The sequence below is a fragment of the Ambystoma mexicanum genome, chromosome 7p (genome assembly GCF_040938575.1).
Source record: "Ambystoma mexicanum isolate Mex_15411 chromosome 7p, UKY_AmexF1_1, whole genome shotgun sequence".
Taxonomy (NCBI): domain Eukaryota; kingdom Metazoa; phylum Chordata; class Amphibia; order Caudata; family Ambystomatidae; genus Ambystoma; species Ambystoma mexicanum.
The window spans coordinates 911,981,722-912,002,635 of record NC_090939.1 but is presented as its reverse complement, the minus strand read 5'-3'; the positions used below and the strand labels follow the sequence as shown (position 1 = coordinate 912,002,635).

Sequence of the window (20,914 nt, the reverse complement as noted above, 5' to 3'; positions counted from 1 at the left end):
TGAAATTCCATAGATAAGATACAGTGAGATTTGTCCAGGATCACACACTTTAGTTAAGGTGTGAACCTGGGATTTGAGACCAGTCTGCAACTTAAGCACTTGACCAGATGCTTGCCAACATGACCCATTTCAATCTGTAGGTGCTTATCCAGTCCTGATTTTCTTTGCATTCTGGCACTTGTAGTCCGAGTTTTATAATAGGAAAAGTGGACCTACAAGTCCTAGAATGCAAAGAAAAAAACAGGACTGGATAAACACCCAGAGATTGGAATGGGTTATGTTGGCAAGTATGTGACCATATATCTTCAAATGTCTAGTTGGTAGAAGCTAGTCTTCATGTTTGGCTTCCAAGAATACTCTGTTGTGACTTGAGCAGTACAGAAATCTAAGAAAACAGCTTCCCATGAGTTTAGCAAAAATAGTATAATTGTAACTTTCTCTGCCACCCCCACAACCCACTTTGAATCGAGGAATACAATTGCCATAATGCTAAGTAAATCAAGCTTAAAACAATGACCATTAGGTTGGGAAATGTAGTCACATAACAAAATATACTGTGATAAGATTACCTGTTACTTGGTTAACTCAGACATCCTGCTTATTCATATGTGGTGTAAACAAATGTTCAATTCTTTATAAATTCAAACCCACCTTCTGGTGTGTAAAATAAGAGCACAATCGAAATGAGAGACAGTTAAAGTATGTTTGGGTTAAAATAAGAAACAGACTTGGATACTTAACTGGAGATTTATTTGGGCTTTCTGATGCATACTATCTAATACCCCCCTCATATCTTATCAGTGACATTAACAAAGAGGTGTTAATTGTTAAAATGCCCCAGTAGGAGCCCTGTGAACTTTGTTGCCTGAGTGGTTCTGTGTATCCTGTGTCTCACCTGCATCGTCTGATCACTGCGAAGTGAGGCAGCAACCACACATTAGTGCAGCCCTGGAAATCCCAGACGTTCCACCTCGTTCCTGGAGACCCGGAGGAGAGCATGGAAGCACTGAGATTCCGGGCCAATCCTGGATGATGGGCAGGTCTTCAGTATCTCTTCAGTGGATTTGTGGATTGATTAATTGATTTGATTGATTGATTTATTTATATAGCGCTTTATACCAAGGCGCTGTACAGTGGAACAACAAAATACAAAATAACAACATTTAACAATGAGAGCAAAATTTACATCATGAATCATTCAACAAAACAGTGCAAAGAGCAATTAACTTAGGTGGGGGGAGGGGAGAGGGAACAGGTGGGGGGGAGTAGAAGATGGACAGGGCGAGGGAGAATGGACGGGGAAAAGAGAGGAGTAGGAGAGGGGAGAGAGGAATCAGATGAGGGTAAAAAGAGGGGGTTGGGGGAAGTGAAGAGGGCAGAGGAGAAGTTTTCAAGGAGGAGAATGGAGGAGGAGGGATTTAAGGGAAGTGAAAAATGAGGTGAAGGTTGTGGTAGAGCGGATTGTAAGAGGGAGCGAGTTCCAATGCAGGGGTGCAAGGAGTTGGAATGAGCGGAAACGTGAGGAAGCGCAAGGGGAAGGGGGAACAGTGAGAAGGAAATGGTCAGCGGAGCGAAGGGAGCGGGAGGGAGAGTAGAAGGAGAGGAGGGAGGAGAGATAAGGAGGAGCAAGACCATGTAAGGATTTGAAGACAAGGCAGAGAAAGTAGAACTTTAGTTGTGAGTGGAAAGGTAGCTAGCCAAGGTGAGAGAGCGAGGAAGAGATGGAGTCACGGGAGGTAAGGAGACAAAGGGTACGGACAGCAGAGTGGTATATGGATTTTAGAGGGGTAAGCTGAGATGCGGGAAGTCCAAAGATTAGAGAGGAGCAGTAGAAGAGGCGGGAAAAGATGAGAGAGGAAATTAGGAGTTTGGTGGTGTGGAATGTGAGGGAGGGACGGATTTTGTGTATATTGTAGAGGTGGTAACATGTACTCATAAACGCTTGCAGCTGCGTGCAGTTCTGCCACGAGTTCTTGACTCTACTTCTGTAAGCAAGCTCCCCAGTCAAATTAGTCTGTGTGTGCAAGGTTTGGTTGTTGTGATCTTAACAACAGCACAACTGTTTCACACCAAGTGTTTCATGCCCAGGTCTGTGATGTTGCAAAAGAAGCATTCACGTGTCACGGCTCAACTGCGATATCCATTTCTGAAGATAACGATTATTCTAATATTATACTCTCAGACTCAAAAAAGTCCATGCAAATATTTTAAATGTGCTACTTTTGCTCAGCTCCAAATCTCTTCAAGCAACCACATTTGTTAATGCTATATGGTTGGGATTCATACTGTGCACCATTGCCATTTGTATTTTATTTGCATTTTTAAAATGTTTATAGCGCTTTTGCCAAAGCGCTTGTACGGAGATAAAAAAAATAAAACGGGTCCAATCTGTATGGACAATACATTGCGGTAAATCAAACCAGAAGAGGGGAGTTGACAGAGAGCGGATAGAAGATGAGTTTTGAGATTGGTTTGAAAAACACATAGAAAAAAGGAAGAACGAATAGAAAGAGGGTGGGAGTTACAATGGTTGTGGGCAAGGAAGGCAAAGGAACGGAAACAAGTGGACACACAGTGGGGTTTAGGGACAGAGAGGAGAAAATGATTCTGAGAGTGGGGAGTGTGGGGTGTAGAATATAATGAGATTAGTGAAGAGCGGTAGAGGGGAGCCAGACCATCTATACACTTAAAGACGATAGAGAGAAAGTGATGAAGGAGACAAGATTCTAAATTGAGAAGATATATAGGAAGTAAAGAGGACGTAATAGAGGACAGAGAGGAAAGAGAGAAGAAGAGGCAAATAGAGGTGTTATGAACAAAGCAAAGAGGGACACGATAAAAGGCAGGAAGTACGAGGACGGGAGCTGAGCAATGGTCGATATGAGAGAAGACTAAGCAGGAAAGAAGAAGTGTAGTAACATGAAAACAGTGATAAGGCCAAGCAAGGTGGATATTGAAAAGAGTAGACTGACGGGATAGGAAAGTGGAAGAGATGTGCAGTGAGAAAGATCGACAAGGGTCAAAGAAGACAACCAGGTTGCCAGTGCAGAGGGAAAATGGAAGAGAGCAAGGAGGCAAATAAAGGGAGGGGAGAGGAATAGGGGGAGGAATTGTTGTAGAAAATTCAAAATAAAACCTCTGTTTTCGAGGGATTGAGGTGGAGAAAATGTGAGGACATGGAATTATGGAGTGCAGAGAGGTAGTTGGGGGCATTAGAGTGTAGAGTGTCAGTAAAAGAGGAAAAAGAGAAAATTGGGTGTTGTCAGCATACAAATGAAAGGAGAGATTAAAAGAAGAGAAAAGAGCAGAGCGTGGGATTGTATAAAGTGAGACGAGCAGGGAGCCACGGACAGACCCTCGAGGGACTCCATAAAGAATGGGACAGGGAGGAGAGGTTTGGCCAGCCCAAAATCACTGAGTTTGAGCGGTGAGCAAGATAAGAGCAAAACCATTTAAGAACAGATGCAGAGAGACCAAAAGTGGGAATAGTAGAACTGAGAAGGGAGTGGTCAACAATATCAAATGCTGCAGAGAGATCAAGGAGGATAAGGACAGAAGAATGTTTACAGTGTTGAGCTGTGAGAACAGCGTTGGAGACATGAACAAGGGCAGTCTTGGCGGAGTGGGATGGGCAGGATCCTGATTGAAGTAGAGACAGAAGAGAGTGAAGATTGAGATAGACAGATGCTTAAGAGTAAACAGCTCAGAAAAGAAGTTTAGATAGTAAGGGAAGAAGCGAGATAAGACAAATTTTAGCAGGAACAGGGGGACCATGAGATGGCTTCTTCAAGGTAGGGAGAATGAGCCCATGTTTGAAGAGAGAGGGGAAAATAGAATTATTAAGTGAGGAATTGATAAGGCAGGTATGATAAGTGAGACGGTGGGGATACATAAGAGTGATAAGGGCAGGACGAAGGGGGTCAGAAGGTGAGGTAGTGGGGGGTGCATGAGTTAGAAGGGCAGAAATGTCAAGATCAGAAAGAGAAGAGAAGGAGCATAGTCAGTAGGGTGGTGGGACTATAAGGGGTGGAAAAGGAGAAGTGGGGAGAAGTGGGGAGTAGGAACAGAGGAGCCGAGAGTCCCTATTTTGGAAGTGAAGTAATTTGCAAAATCAGAAGATGAGATGGATGAGAAAAGGGAGGGATCAGGAGAACAGAGGGAGAGAATGCTGTGAAGAAGCTGGAAAAGATGACAGGCGTGATGGGAAAGGGAACACATACGTTCAGGGAAATAGGATTTTTTGCATTCTGCAAAGCAAGATTATAGTAAGAGTGTAGCGAAGAAAGTGCAGAGAGATCAGAGGGAGGCTGGAACAGAGATAGGTAAGGACAGGAGTAAGCCTGGGTTGAGAGTGTTTACAGGAAGGAGAGAAAGGGTGAGCAGGATAAGTTCAGTCAAGAGTGGACAACAAGGAGTGTGAGGAAAAGGAGCAGATAGGGGAAGAGAAGAGAAAAGTGAAGAAATAAATGAGGTAGGTTTGGGAGAGCAGAGTTGTTGGCGAGTGGAAGTAGGGGTTGAGAATGAGGATGAAGACGGAGGGAGATGAGAGAGAGAAAGGGAGAGTCGAAGTTGATCTGAGGAGTAAAGTGGATGAGCAGAGATAGTGCCCGGGGAAGCGAGCGAGGGAAAGATGAGGTTGACCTGATTGATGGGAGAGGGGGTGAGAGAAGGACGTTTAAATGTTAGGAGTCAATGAGTGACAGAAAAGATGAGTGAATCGAGGTGGTAAGAAGGGGGAGATTAAAGTTACCAAGAAGAAATAAAGGTAATGGTGAGGGAAGAAGAAGAGATAGAAGGGGGTCAAGGTGGTCAGCAAGATCAGTAGAAGGGCTGGGAGGTTGGTAGATGATAACAAAATAGACAGGAAAAGGTTTTGAAAATTTGGAAAAAGGATAGCGATTGAAGCTCTATGAATGCAGTAATATGCTGGTCTCCACTCGCACTGTGCCAGAACTTGTGGGCGCTTAAGATCTATTTTTTGTGAAGTCATTGGGTATTTTGCTGATTTATGAATAGTTCTACGGCTGGAAAATGGTAAGTCATCCAATCCGCAGCATTTGGCTGATAATGGCAATGTTGACTGCATTTTGTTTCAATGAATGCATTACAATCTCACATTTTAAACCAAGCCAAACCAAGTTTGACAAATGACACAATAACTACTTATATTTACACTTTTAACTTGTAATTCAACCTATTTAAAAATATGTAAAATGAAGCAGGCATTAAGAGACGGTTGCCACTGTAATTGTGACCCTCCCGCTATTCACATTTGGGCACATGTAGTCTGTGCTGTAATGTTGGGATTATAGCTAAGACTAGAGTGACTATCGCTATTCAACAATATCCATTTACTGTAGCGCTGTGAGTATTTGGCATTTTGCTCACACATATTAATATTATCATTAGGGCATTTATTGAGGATTGGCCTAGCTACGGGAAGCAACACAGTGCTTTACAAGTCTTGGGAGTAAGTGCACTTTGAGGAAATCAGAGATACAAGGTTTCAGGGAGCTAACAATGAGAGAGTGGGAGGAGGAGAACTGACAGTCTGTCAGTAACTGATCTACAAGCAATCGGGGGAAGAAGCAGGGTATTCAGTTGATTGCCCAGTTTCAGGGTAGGTATGGGATGTGGACCTAGGTGTTAGGGAGGAGCCATTCCTTGAAGAGGTGGGTCTTGAGCTCTTTCCTTAAATGTACAAGTGAAGGGCAGATGGGGAGGAGGTTCCCGAGTCTGGAGGCATATCCAGATAAGGCCCGTCTTCTGGTTCTCTCCTTCCTGCACCAGTGGAGTTTAAGTCTGCACATGTCTTCACCTCTGGTGGATCATTGGCCTCCAGGGAGGTGCTGAACTTCTCAGCAAGGTAGCTTGGTTAATATAGGGTGATGGCCTTGTAGACGATGCAGCAACATTTGAAGGTTATTCATGCTTGCAGTGGTAGTCAGTTCAAAGAGGGTTGGGGTGATGTGGTAGAATTTGCAGAGTCCTTTGATGAGTCATGCTTCAGCATGGATAACACATCTAAGGGGTGACAAGGTGGCTGCAGGATGTTCTTACAGATTTGAATTGTTACCATGCAGGTGGGAGAGGTCCAAGACCTGGATAGGAGATCTGAAGTTGTTTCCCAGGATAAAGTGTTTGATTTCCTGCAGGGAGAACTCTGGTACAAGCCATTTGTATCTTACTTGCTATTTGCTCTTAAAGGAGATGTGTCTGTTAATGTACAACTCAAGGGAATTGGTTCAGGTGATAAATTGGGGTCTGAATACTCTTTGGTTCATAGCGGAGAGCCAAGTCTGGATGTCATGGTCTTCTGTGATGTTGGTCAGAAGGAGGAATTCACTCTTGTAGAGAATGAGCTTCAGGTAAGCACTGGACATCTTGTATTGGATCACAGTGTATCAGGCCTTGAGCCTTAAATGTCTTTAATGGATGATATCTTAAAGTAGAGCTGTGTGTAATTTTGTATTGGTGGATGTGGAAGTTGTGTGGATCCAGGAGGGTTCTGACTGGTTCCATGTAAAGGTTGAGATCAGTAGGGAGATGATGGATCCTTTTGGGGCTCCACTTTGATGGGAAGAGTTTCGGGTCTGGAGGAATTCATTTAGGTGATTTGGTGTCAGCAAGGCAGGATTCGAACCAGCTGAGGGCAGTATCGCTGATAAACATGCGGTTATATAGAATACTGGTGAGTGTCTGGTGATCTAATTTGTTGAATGCTGCTGAGAGATTGAGGAGAATCAGAAGGCATGGATGGCCATCTTTGAGAATGTTAAGGGCATTGATGGCCACCTTGATGATAACCGTTTCCATGCTGCCTCTTGGTTTAAAGCCAGATTAGTAGGATTGGAGGAGGTTCTTGGCATGACTGTGTTGGAGGAGATGAGTGACTATTGCTTTCTAAAAGATCTTACCTAGGAGAGAAGATGGGTGATGGGGTGATAACTGCTAAGGTCGTCAGAGTCTAGTGTTGGTTCCTTGAGAAGCAGGAGGATTTGTCCAGTCTTGAGGGTTAAGGGGAAGGTGCTTTGAGTGAGGAAGCTGTTGATGCCAGCTAAGGGAGACATTCTTCAGTGCAAAGGTTCTTGAATATGGAGACAGGGAGGAACTTGTCCATGTGCGATGTGGTCTTGATGGATGCTAAGGTGATAGAGAGGTCGTCCATGGTGAGTGTCTTGAAAGTTGTCCAAGTAGTGGTGGTTTTGTGAGATTGGATGTGTGGTGTGCTGTCAGATGTGATATTGGTATCTATAAGCAGGTGAACCATGGTGATGGTGTATGTTATTGAAGAAAGAGTTAATGGGGGTAGATTTTTCAATGTAGTGGATTTTTAAATGTAATGTGCTACCAGCGGGTCATTCAGATGGTTACAGCGATGCCTTATAGCTTTGAAGAAAGCTCTGCTTTTGTTGTTGGCCTTCACTCTGGTGCTCTGGTAGCATTTGTTCTTGTCAGTGGTGATCCATTGTCTGCCTATAGCAAGGGGTTTCTTGTGCAGGGCAAGGTCAGATGCACTGCAAGAGTGTCACTGAGTCTTTTCTTGTTTACTGATGCTTCTTTTGTTTAGATTGAGTTCTTGAGTGTACCAGGGTGTGAAAGGTTTAGGCGTGAGTGTGTGTTGTTTCACCGGCGCATGGTGATTGATGTTGGTTGTTAGGGAGCTGTTGAGTTCTTGGAGAAACAAGTCACAATACTGGTTTATCTGAGGTATATTAGCCAAAGTAAGTTGGAGGTTGATGAGGTCTTCTGTTAGAATTTCCACTAGGAAGTTTTTGAATGGACTAACAACTTGTTTGCTGGGTTTCTGATGGGTGTGCTTGACTGTGATGGTGTGACTAATGTCAAAAGGGAATGACAGAAGGTCTAACTAGTCAAGCAGAATTAGAGAGCTGTGAAGGACAGTGGTCAGGGAGGTGATGATGAAGTTGAGGATATTACCTGTACTGTGCATTGTGTCTTTCCTTCATGGACTTGGTTGTTGAGTTGCCAGAGATGTTGAGGTTACCATATCATATGTTGTGATGGGTGTGAGACATGTTGGAGACCATATCCATGAAGTGTCAGATGGATGAGGTGTTGGGTTTGGGTGGTCTGTAGATGAGGTAAAAGGTGATTGAGTCCATTGCGGAGAGCGGGCAGTGGCAGGAGATGTTTTAGAAATATCAAATTCAGTGACATTTAGGTGGGCGCATTGCCATGCTGCCTTTTGAAGGATGAGGCCTGCGCTCATCTTTGTTGGAGGTCTCTTTGTAGAATGTTGTATCCATTAGGTAGGAGGTAATCTACAATGTAATTTTAATTACCATAAGAGAGGATGCCAACTTCCTTCTGGCTGTTCAGTGCATTCTTACCAAATGCTGCAATCAAGAACTTTGCAGTGGTTCAGAAAAGAATCCTGTTCCCAGGTGAACATTACGCTGATGTATACCATGCCAACGTGTCCTCAACTGTTACTTTCACCTGAAAACGGGATTCCAAATGATCATGAGTAAACCTAGCAAAAACCACACCATAGCGTAAAAAAAAGAAAAAATACACTTATTTCAGAAACAAGAGTACATTAAACCTGTTTTAGTGGTGGTCTAACCGCCACAGGTTGTGTCCGAGTAATTTGCTGATGCAATCTTAGTCGAAACAAACGTTTATTTTCCCACATTTCTTTTTTTTGTTTCTCTCACAGCAAAATATGTTGCTTTTTCCACACATTCCAGAAGTCTGTAGGACAAGATGGGAACTTTCAAATTCCTCGATCCACATTTGCTGCATGGACATGTAGTTGTAATATAAGGAACAGGCGCTATGATTCCGCAGTTAGTAGTAACCTTTTGTGACGACATACCAAGTGCCACCTTTGTGGCAATCTTCCTCTTTTCAAGTGAAACACCCATTGGCACACCCACAGTCATTGGCACACCCATTCAGATATACTCTCAAATTGAGTGACTGCACTAACTTACATGAGTGCACGTTCTGCCATTGCCTGAGAAAGTGTGCAGGAATGTGCAAGTTGTATATCCACGAAAAAGTTGAAAATCACGTTTTCAATTAAACATGCCTTTTGTGAATCGCACATTACTTGCAGTGGTGCAAGTTAGACATGTTTGCGGGCATACGATGCACTGTGCCCTAGCTGCCGCCACTATGGAGGGATTTCCCCAAGTAATAGGCCCCCTTCACAAGCCATAGCCACCCCTATTGACCTCCATGCGGCACTTTGTCCAAATGGGCCCTGTCTTGGAGTGCCCTTGGTACGCGCTTGTTCTTCTTCTTGCTGATAGATTTGTATCCATCAGCGGTGACTTTTGGATACCGAGGCTTGAGCCTCATTACTCCATCTTCTCGGGTTGAGTATGTAGTTGTGGGTTTGTATTCTTCTTGGTCTGTGTGGTCTTGTCACAGTAGGGCTGGTTTCACAGGGTCTTCGCAGTGATGGGCCGCGGTGGAAGGGGTTTGCAGTGGTGGCAGTGAGTCTTCTGATCAGAGGGTTCGGGTTCTCGGCACGAAGAACTGCGTTGTCTTTAAACCACTGGATGCCTACCAATGGCAGACGGTGTGAGAATAGCACATTTTCCGGACCAATCAGCACTTAGCTTGTTGTTTCCTATCGTGTCCTCGAATAGGAATGCACCTTACATTGCATCGCACTAGCTCGCTGGTATGCACCAGCCTTTCCTTGCGTTTATCATTCACCATCCTTGACACTATGAAACATGTTAAACTGGAGTGCTACAAAGCACCAACACAAGAATACAAAAAGAAATGGAAACCTGCATCATGGGAAAGTATACGTTAAGGCAACCATGTTGTATTTTTCAGAAACACGTGTGATATGTGTTAGTTCAAAACGACCATGTTACTTGAGCTCCCTGCAATTCACACTGTGTTCTTCACAGACATGTCATCCTCCTGATTGGCTCTACGTGAGACACGTGTAGTTAGTGTTCCTCTGCGCTGTTTTATTGTGTGCAACACACTACTGCCATAAACCGAAAGTAAAAATAAATACACATATGAATAAAAGTAAGCATGTTTTTAGCCTGTTTTCTCCTCAAATGAACCCTTGCTGTGTACAATCGCACAGCAGTGTTCCTTGTCGTCTTGTTCATTGGTAGAGTGTATATATAATGCTGGATAAACAAGTTTGCACTGCAAGCAAAGACTGTATAATAATAACTACTACAACAAAGACATGATTTAGGGGTTGGATTATATTTGTTCGTAGTAACATACTATAGCTTTCATTAAAAAAAAACTGCTTTGGAAATGCAAATAAAAAATACATTACAATGTAATAGCTTTTTTGCTGGAAAGCTCTGTGCTGCTCCTAGTTTGTTCTGCTTTCTCCTCGTGCTGAGGCTCCACCACATGAAAATAGCGCGAGGAACTCAGGCAGCGCCGCTTCGCTTTGTTGAAAAGGACCTCTTACACTCCCCCTGTACCCCCCCCCCCAGCTGGGATTGTTTCCAGGGCCCTTGTTTTGTGGGATTCGTCTGTTGATTGCATGCTTGAATGAGAGCGAAGCCATTCCTTGATTGGGGAGGATTTGTTGTGCAGGGAAAAGTAATCCAGCAGCATATGCCAGAGAAAAGACTCCGGCAATCAGCGAGGGCCTTCACTACGCTTTATTCAGATATTGTATGCGATGTCCAAACGCCACAGGAGAATTATCTATGATGATGCCCCGTCGGCATATATATATATACACGAAGTGGGTTCATCAACTATCGCATAAAAATGTGAATGTAAATCTGCGGATAATTAATACGCTGACTTCAGTGCGCCCATGGCACGCATCTCCATTCACAGAGAGAAACCCCGGATCTGCATTTCTTACTGAACGGTGCTAAAGGAAGTCAGTGGACTATTTATCACCCTCTTTACCCTCACGTGATGATGAAGCTGGTGCGTAAAGAAGCGTGCAATGTCAACTCGGTGTTGCCGATGTTTGGTCTAAACCACAAATGCTCACTTAGTGGTTTAATTTATTGGGGTACTAGGAGGAGTGGAAGGACATTGGGCAAGAGACTAGTGAAAGGTAAGGTACAGGTTTTAGTATGCAAATGCAACTCCCTGAGCATAAAGAGAAATACAGGCTGCGGGAATACTAGAAACTTGAGGGTTTCTGTCATTTAAAGGTTGGTATTGTTGCCATGCTGTTTTAGTGCTTGTGTCGTTTTGGATTAGGCCTCATTTCTGCCACATCAAAGATAACTTTTTCCATTAGTGAGTATGTGGCTGGATGGCAAGGCAGTGTAAATATGAATCCTGTTAGTTATTGTTTGAGGGATGAGGTTCATGTTATCCTTTCTCATGAGGTTTTTTCTGAGGGAATTTGAGCTAATGGAATAATAATGATTTATGGCTTTAGCATTAGTCAGATGAAAATACAATAGTTACAAAAAGAAGTTTTCTGGTGTGAACGAGACCTCTAGTTTAGGCACTGCTAAAATACTGAATCAGGCTTTGGATCTACTGTCCACTACAGAAGTCTTAGGACTGTCGTGTTTGTTGCGGAGTGGCTTAGTAGCACTAATAATACAAGAAATTACTTCTCAAGAGTGGGGCCTATATTACATTTTTTCAAGCGAGATGAGCATCCTGCAACCAACTAGTTTCTGTCCTTGGCCTAGCTAGAAGGATGCGCAATGGGGACCGCAACATGTGTCAGTGTGGGAGTTGCAAAGATATGCTTCACAGTGAGGAAGCTGCAATGTTTGGGAATGGTCTGGGGTGCCAAGATGTCTGATGTCACGGGAATGGATGTTAGTGTATCTAGTAGTGTTGGCACGAGGTGTTGATTTCACTTTTTTACTAATTGCCCTATTAGGTCACCTGCAGAGGGATGGATCTGGAACATCACGTATAACGTACTAATCTATAGAGTAGGGTAATGTATGTTGTTCTGTAGGTTTGTAAATGGCGACAGCCAGTAGGAGAATAGGGATTTGCATTTACTTAATTTCTAGAATATATTGTAATTTTGTGGTTTTTGTTTATAAATGCTGTAGCCAGAAGTGGGTGGGTCAATAGTTCTCAGCCGTTTGGTCACTTGAGACTGACTGACTTCCTGTACGATAATTGCGTGCATTAAAGAGCTGCCTTTGTGCAATTTGTGCACCTCATTATTGTTTCCGCAGATTTATTGGAGTCAAGCACGGGTCCATTCAGAAATGCAATTTTAATGGAGGGGCACACGTAAAGCAATAAACACATTGTGCCATTTCTTCTGTCCTGGTGTGACGAACATTTCTTTGAACAACTTTAGAGTAAATTCATGTGCATTGCATTGAAGACAGGCAGATAAAGAGGGATGAAAAAGCATGATGCAGTTAGTAAATGCAAGATGTCACTTATGAAAGTTCTAATTTTAAAGCCACCATCATTTTATCCATCACAAAAGGGGTCTTAGGTGGTCTCTGGAGCGAGAGGTCATGCTGCAATTATGGGCACCTGTACGCCAACAGAGGAAAGAGGAAGAACGTTACTTTGCACTAAGTTCAAATCCTCAAGGGCAGTTTATAGCCAAAGTTGAGAGGATATTTGCCTATTTGGTACACCTTTCTCCATCAGTCAGCCCGCCAAAATGAGTGGTCAGACATGCTTAAATGTATCTGGTGAACAGTTGCTGCTTCCTAGCTAGGTTTCCGATCTATAAATACCATACATACATAATGACCTACATACATACATATTGGCCATACAACAGGCACACAACAACAGTTGGGCTAATGGGGCTTTAGCCCTCCTCTGAAATGCCTGCCTACACCTGGTTCCCCTACAGGACAGGATGCAGATGATTAATGGTGTGGGGCTGCGCTCGCGGTTAACGAATGCCCGACAATTACTACGTTTCATTGTTGGCAGCAGCACATTTCTTATGCATAAATATGTTAAGCAATTTAACCAATCTCGGACTTTCCCAACTGTAAACCCACACCCAGCAGCAATTACCCAAAATATGTGCCTGCTTGCAAGATAATCAAAGTGAGTGACAGTTTGTTTATGTTTAAACAAATGACACAACATTTTGCAGTGAAGATTATAAAACCACATATACATTATTCATCATAAGAAGGCAGGACTTAGTCAACTAATCAGAATGTCAGAACGTGCATAGTGGGTTTGCATTCTGGGACTTGTAGTGGTTGCCATTTCTTAGTTTCTATCCATTCAAAACATCATTATCCAGCCTTTCGGTGTTGTTATGCTATAGTACGTGATGTTAGGCTAATTCATGCTTTGCCACATTACATTATGCCATGGGCCAACTTCAGGGCCCACAATTTGTAATCCGTTTCTAGGGGCCTCCTTTCTTACACCTCAAAGACAATCCAATCATTGCAACCTGAGAGCCTAAATGGGATTATGGTACAATACAGCTGGACATGCACAATGAACTCGCAATTAACAAAGCCAAACACACACCACATCACAACCACAGCATTACCATGCTGGTAATTAACAATAGAAATGTGCTCTTTGTCCTTTAATCGTTTCATGTTTATGGACAGTGTCCATGGTCTGACATGCTTTAAATTAGATCATGTTCTGCTAACTTGAAACTAGAATGAACCAATATTATTTGGCATGGTACACCCCCACACACATGTGTACGCTGTCCCCACAACGTTTCTGAAGGTCTCTTGAAGTGTTGGCCCCACAAAGGTTTGATGTAGTTGCGTCCCTGACCTACAAACATTTGAGGGTTCTGGTCACCACCTCAGGTTGGTCCTGCATTGCCCTTCCTAGTGTCTCTCAGACATCCACTGAATCATTGGCAGTGCCCCAGCACACACGCAGACGTAAGGCTAAGACGGCAACTCTTACACGGTGGAGCTGCCCTGGCAGGGCCTGTTGAACAAAAAAGGCAAGAAATAGAAGCGGCCGCAGCTTGCATTGCGTAGTAGGTACTGGGCGCGTGCCAACCCTCTGTACAGCACTGAGCGGAGTCCTGCCTTCTTCTGAATCGAGTACCAGCTGCACTTAAAAAAATGGAACAATTCCGCTCCATTGCACGTATCTACTAAGCTACTTTGTGAAGCTGAGTTGCTCTGGAATTAGCATTGCTGAACCGGAGGAAGGCACTCAGCGGGCATTGAAAACGAGCCTCCAAAAATATTCCAGAGAGAGGTTTTATGCAGACAGGGGTTTCTTCTCTGAAAGATGGTTTGATTTCGTTTAAAATAGATAAATAATACAAGCAGTACTATGCCTGTCTTACCCGGGTTTCACCCCTCTGTTTGTGTGTAGACCGTACATTCATGCATAGCCCACATACACACACAGCGATCTCAAACAATGGGCCCCGCCATTGTATACACCAGTGGAAATCGTGCAGAATTTCTTTTTGTTTGTTGGGGTGCTGACTGGGTGAAATTAAACACTGGTGTGTAATCCAGATCCACCCAACCGTTTCCTTCTCAGGGCTCATCCGGTGGGATGTTAGTCTGTTTATTGTGCGTGCACGTGCATGTTGAGCAACACGTGGGGCCTTACTGCGCGTGGTGACGCGCACGCTTTCAAAAAAGCAACGTCTGTGTTTGCAAAATGAGTATCTCGGTGCAAACGCAATACGTCCTTTTAAGACAGAAATCCTACGCTTGTGAATTCAATGGCCCATGATACCTTTTATGAGGTCTACCTCCCAGCTGGGAGGGTCGCCCGAGTGCAATGCCCTCGCCTTGTTAACCCAACAATGCAAGGTTTGATATCTCTGCCTGGCAGAATCAGCCTTTCTTCCATCTCTTATCAGGTGATAATTAAATACCATTAGTGGGTAATAATAGTGACATTGATTATTAGTGCGCTTAGAAGCTGGATGAATCGGACAAGAAGCACTAGAGGACTCACCACATTGTTGTGGTGACTTTCTCAGTATTGAGCTTTGTTAGAGAAGTTTTAGAGCAAAGATGGCAAAATATCCAGGGCATAATTGGAAGATGTTTCTCAATATTTGTATTGAGGTGATATGCCCCGAGGTGGCGGGCCGACGCTGTTGGCAACGGCCCGCCACTTCGGGGCATATCGCCATTAGCACCTCTTTAGCTCCCTTCATGGGTTCTACTGTTTTTTTTTTTGCAAAACAAAGAAAGCGTACCTTTCTCTCACCACCCGACGCCACACAGTGCTGTCAGCCAAGCAGTCCCTCTTCAATGTTGATGACTAATGTCCAAGACGAGGGCACTGTACTTGGGCGACACTCCCAGCTGGGAGGTAGATCTCCTAAAAGGTATCAAGGGCCATTGACTAATGTCATCAACATTGAAGAGGGACTGCTTGGCTGACAGTACTGTGAGGTGGCGAGAGAAAGGTACGTTTTCTTTTTTTCGTTTTGAAATTAAAAAGAAAACACCATAAGGATCCGTGTAGGGAACTAGACGGGTGCTAAGGTGAAAGGGGAGCACTGAAGGAAAGCGCCCGACACCGATGACGTGGGACTTCCTTAGTGAATACAGCCTGCGTTTCGAGCATTCTCATTGGTGGAAGGCGTCTCCCACGGTCCTAATGCTAAATAGGCGCTAATGCTAAATATCTAATGGTCATATTTTGAAAAGGCTCAGTTATAATTAAGTAACCTAGAGTTGTTTAACATGTATAAGTGTATAAAAGCTAAAGGTTTCGTTTTTCCTGCTCACGAGGGGTGCTAAATTGAAAACCTGGCGTGACTTTAGTTATTAACGCCTGTGCAGATCGGACCCAAGAAGGGCAGGGTGGGCTCCCTCAGGCTTCTTCAGCACAGCAGCTCAGTTTCGCCTTCAAGCGTGCAAGTGGAGTGAGTGAATAGATATTTTCATCAGTGCCCTGAGTGTAGGGTGACCACATGTCCCAGTTTTGCAGGGACTGTCTGGGTATTTGCACCTCCGTACCGGTGTCTTGCGACTTTTTTAAATTTAAAAACCCTGTCCCAGGATTTGGGGATCGGGTGGATATCATCCAGGTTTTTGGCCGGATATCATGATTTTTGCCAAAAACCAGGATGGTATCCCTGGTTTTTTAAAACTTAAACTAGCCTCGGACCCCGGGCGCTGCAACTTGACACAAGACAGGCCACCCATATAGAAGTAGGACTACAGTTTCACAGCTGAAGCTGTAGTCCTACTTCTATGTCAGTGGCATGTCCTTTTTTTTATTTTTGAAATCTTTTCACCCTACCTGAATGCTGCTTAGTGAGAACTCTAACAATATAGTCAATGACGCAGGCGCCTGGGTGGCTGGATTTTGACGGGGGAAATGTAGTCTCTTGGCTAGATTCCAGGCCTCGGAACCTGGCAACTTGGTTTTTAATGCACTTGATTACAACGTGTATGGTAATGGACAAACAACACTTATCTCCCTGTGTCTAATTTGTAAATAAGTGAAATGTAAATATGTACAGAGTGCTGTTCACGTTGGCCCAATGACATGTTTCCAGCCACCTCCCAATCACTTCCTGCTTAGTCAGTGCAGTCGTTGTTAAGATGTCCTTGCTATAATTAAACGTCCTCTTTAACGTGTGATATGCTCCTTGGAGCTCACTTTAACATTAGAGCACCGAACCGTCTCGTGTTTTCCACTCAACTGTCTGCAGATTCCAAAAAACCGCCAGCCATGACCAGTCTGGGTGGGTGTGTGTTTGCCACCCTCTTCCATTGTCTAGTTACCTGCTATATAAAGAGTGGTGTACCAGTCCATATGACGTTCATTTATCGACAGTCATTTTTTTGGTGTTTATTTTGCCGGTTTTCTTTTTTCTCGAGAAAAAAAACATTTAAAAAACAGGGTTGTGTGCAGAAGGGTATAAAAGGGGTGGAGCAGGAGGAGTTGGGAATAGTGTTAAATTAATAGGGGAGGGATGGGTGGAGAAAAAAAAAATAATTTTGTTTTTTTTTAACAATGTGGCTAAAAAAAAACATTGATAAAATGACTGTTGATAAATGAACATAAACTGTACCAGTCACATTTTGGGTATCCTCCACTTGGGGCAATATGATGTGTACACTTCTGACCCAAACTGTCTTAATATAGCTCTATCAGCAGACCACGCACCCAGGGTCTGCATCCCCGAAGCTCCTGGCACTCTAGAAGTTGGCGAGGGTGCCGTGCACGGGATCACTCACCCAGACCCAAGGGCTTCCACAGGGAACACGCACAATCCCTCAAATGGAAACTGACTGCATGAGTAGTAGGTGAGATAGCTCAGTGAGTTAAGTACTCGCAACCGAGGTCGACATGCATCCTGGTTTTTTATCATGTCAAGGCCAACTCAGACCTGCACCCATCGGAAGTTAATACATTTCCAAACATTCAGTTTGGTTCCAAAACCAATTAATACAACACTTGGCAATGGGAAGAATGCAGCAGGAAGCAATATATAAAAACAAGGGACCAAATGGCATGAGCACGTGGCACAAATGATTGTGTTATCATTTTCCAGTGTGTCTAAATTGCACTAGGCAATATAGCACATGGTCGCGTTAAATATCACTGATTGGCATACATGTCTTTGCATGCGCATGTTTATGTTTTAAACTTCTGGACAATGTCAGAACCCTTCCACTGCAAATTAACAATTAAAAAATCTAAAGATGCATGAAATGTGCAAAATGTTAAGTGGTTCAATAAACCACCATCATAATGATGTGTTATTTATATAGCGCCTTAAGCCAAAGCGCTTTACAGAGAACATATTTACATACATGTATCATCCCAACCGAAGTTTGTACTGATTTAACGACCTCGGAAGGATGGATGGCTGAGTTGGCCTTGCCAAGATTCGAACCTGCGACCTGCAGTTCACACACAGATCGCATCAGCAAGTGCTCAACCTGCTGAGCTATCTTACCAGCATGTGCATTCATAATTTATGCAATTGTATTTCTTTTATTGAGAAGTATATTATTCCATAGTCAAAGTGTTCTTACATTGACTAGTGTCTAAACATAATAGAAATGCCCACACATGAAATATGACAACCAGCGTTATTTACCACAACCACGTGCTAAATTGCCCTATGCAAATTAGTTGAACTGGAGTACAGTAGCACTGGAATGCAATTTAGCACTAGAGTCATAACTACACGCATGCCGTGCAGTGTATGCAATTTGACTGAAGTTATTGTGAAGTTTAGAAGTGCATTGAAAACAAACCAACCCCCTCTGGACAAACAACACTTTTTTGGCTTCTGAACTGCTTTCCTACTTGTTTTAACCCAGTATTTGTGTTTTCCCTCTGCTAGAAAAATGCAGCCTGGGTGTTGTACAGAGCATAAACTAAGTATAGGGCTGTGCATGATCTGGCCGCCATTTTGGTTCAGTATTACTAGCAGATCACCAACAGACAGATAATCTCTCTTTAAAACTGCACGTTTACCAACATGGTCCCAATACTGGAAGAGGACTGTCAGTAAAGTAGTCTATATTTAGCATGCTGCAGTTCGCGCAATGCTAGCATGCACATGTGTTTACAGGTGTACGTTGTGTGCTTTCTTATAAGCAAAACGTCTTGCAATCATTCCCGAACTAGGCTCCAAGGTTTGTACAATGTGCCAGTGTTTTTTGAGCATTCCCACCTCAAAATTGAGCCTCCACAGGACATGTTTTGTTAAAGGGCTGCCCCACAAAGCCCATCACCACTGCAGTGGTCTTTCAGCGCCAGAGCTTTTGAAACACAACTTACTGTGCCCCTGCCAGGCCTGCCAAGACGGTCTTCACCTGTGGAGGAACGGCAGAAGAAAAGTAGGATAGGAGTAGGATAGACCACTTGGAAAAATACAAGCGGCTTGAGGTAGATTGTGTGAGATACACAAATGTTGGGATTAAAAACGGCTCCATTTTCAAGAGTTTGGGTGTATTGAGTGTGGTTTGATGGATTGGTCAGATTTGTTGGACCTAATGTCACCCTCACAGGCTGTGTCTCTTCCTAGGGTGGAAAGATCCCGATCCGGTGGACGTCGCCAGAAGCCATTGCCTATCGCAAGTTCACGTCCGCCAGCGATGTTTGGAGTTACGGGATTGTACTCTGGGAAGTTATGTCGTACGGAGAGAGACCATACTGGGAAATGTCAAATCAAGACGTAAGGCTTTGTATTGGAATTTTATGTTTGTGTTTCACCTAGCTAGGAAGCAATAGAGTACCTTACACATAATTTAGCGATAAAAGAGGCCGGGGGAAGCGAAGGGTACGGGTTGCCGTGGGTTTGGGAGCCTGCACTTTGGTAGCAATGTTCTCTAAGAGCAGGTGAAGCCGAAGGAAGCCCGGTGACAGTGAGATTGACAGCAATACCGATGAACAGGAATCCTAGAACGATGATCCAGTTTTTGTTGTGAAGAAACTTATTGTGCCACTGCCTAGTAGAGCTGTAGTCACTGCACGAAAGAGCACATGCCCGGTGTGTACACGACAGGATTTAAAGACAATTGTAAACTATATACAAGCAGATTTTCATTGGCTTAAAGTGAATTAAATACACATGGGAACAAGAGATAAAACATTTCAAATATCAGATTTGATTGTGTTGCTGAACCGGCAAGAAAATTGGAGAACTGCCTGCCGCCTGTGGGGAATCTGGAATTCATTTTCCGGCTGTCCTCCCCACACTGCAGAAACCACCCACGATTGGTTACGTTAAGCCAGTAGGCCTTCCAGACTCAGCATGTTGTATGTGTGCCGAAGCTTCAGGGGAAGTAACCGACGTCTTAAACTTAAGCGAGCCTTATTCACAGCGTTCCCTCTGTCTATCAGTCCCATCAGAAGGTGCACCTAGAGCTAGACCTAATTGAAGTGCGTTTTCTATTTTGCTGTGCACTATAAATTGATGGAACACCGTTTTGCCAACATTGAAAGAGGGACTGCCATCCCTTACATGATAAATCTTACATATCGTTCACATTTGAACGAGGGGCACAAGGCCACAAACGGTGTTGTGTCTGTGGTCCCCTCTGTGCAATTTTAATAGTTTTGCCTTCTTGTTGTGAATAAGGCATGGGAATCCAGGTGGTCCCAAATTCCTGGGCCTTATTGCGCCCACATAACTGACCAATTATGAATAACGGCCACCATTTATGTGAACGGTGCTTGGCATTAACATGAATCCTCAGAGATTCCACCTAGTTGGCATGCCGGTATCTTCGCCCACATAAAGGTTTGTTTCCGGTAGGTCTGCATGTGTATTTTCCAGAATGAGCCTAGTTTGTGCGCAGAGCAGACTTTATACCCAGTCCCCAAATGGAGCAGTGCTTGTATAAGTTCCGGCCCAGTCTCCACTCTCATCAAAGTGAGCATGATTGCCTGCTGCTATAGGTCTGTGTTCCCACTCAGTTAAAACTGGATGTATTTCTCATGATTGACGGGAGCCATCGACTTGGTCGATTAACGACAGTTGCTCCAGTGGTGGCTAACTGGCAGGTGCTTTTATGTCTGTGTCTCTTGTTAGAAAATTTGCCCCAAAAATGGCCAATTTCAGAGTTAATAAAATCCATCTATCCTTTTTCGGGTGTTCCATCCATTTTCCAAATGTCGGTAGTGAGCTAATTTAAGTTTCATTGTTTTTTCAATTTTAACCAGGGCTCAAGTCGAGGGTACACGCAGGGCGACGGAGACCACCCACTTTATTCAGAGGGGGGGACTCAGTCCCCCCAGCTAAAATGAGAAACATTGAATATCCTCATTGAATTTCTGAATTAAAGCTGACCTTAGGAAGCAAACCGCAGTCGGCAGATTTGTAGGCCGAACACTCCACCACTAAACTATATAACTTGATGAAAAATAACAAACTAATGGTGAAATGTCCTATTTCGCAACTGCAAGTCCCAGGGAAATATTTGTATTGGTTCTTGGAGTTTAAAACATTCACACCTTTTAATGTTTTCAAAAAACACTATTAGAAGAAAATATCCTCTCTTGGTTTTATGTTTGTGTTGTTTTCATGAAAGGC

General features: G+C 43.7%; 1 protein-coding gene across 2 annotated transcripts in view; it reads left to right on the top strand.

The window, feature by feature from the left end:
- Positions 1–20,914, top strand: part of EPHA3 (EPH receptor A3) — a 908,976-nt gene that overhangs the window by 763,164 nt on the left and 124,898 nt on the right. For both annotated transcript variants that reach the window (XM_069637202.1, XM_069637201.1), the window contains exon 14: positions 18,905–19,054. In XM_069637202.1, the coding sequence (XP_069493303.1) occupies positions 18,905–19,054 (150 nt within the window). The remainder of the gene's footprint in view (positions 1–18,904; positions 19,055–20,914) is intronic.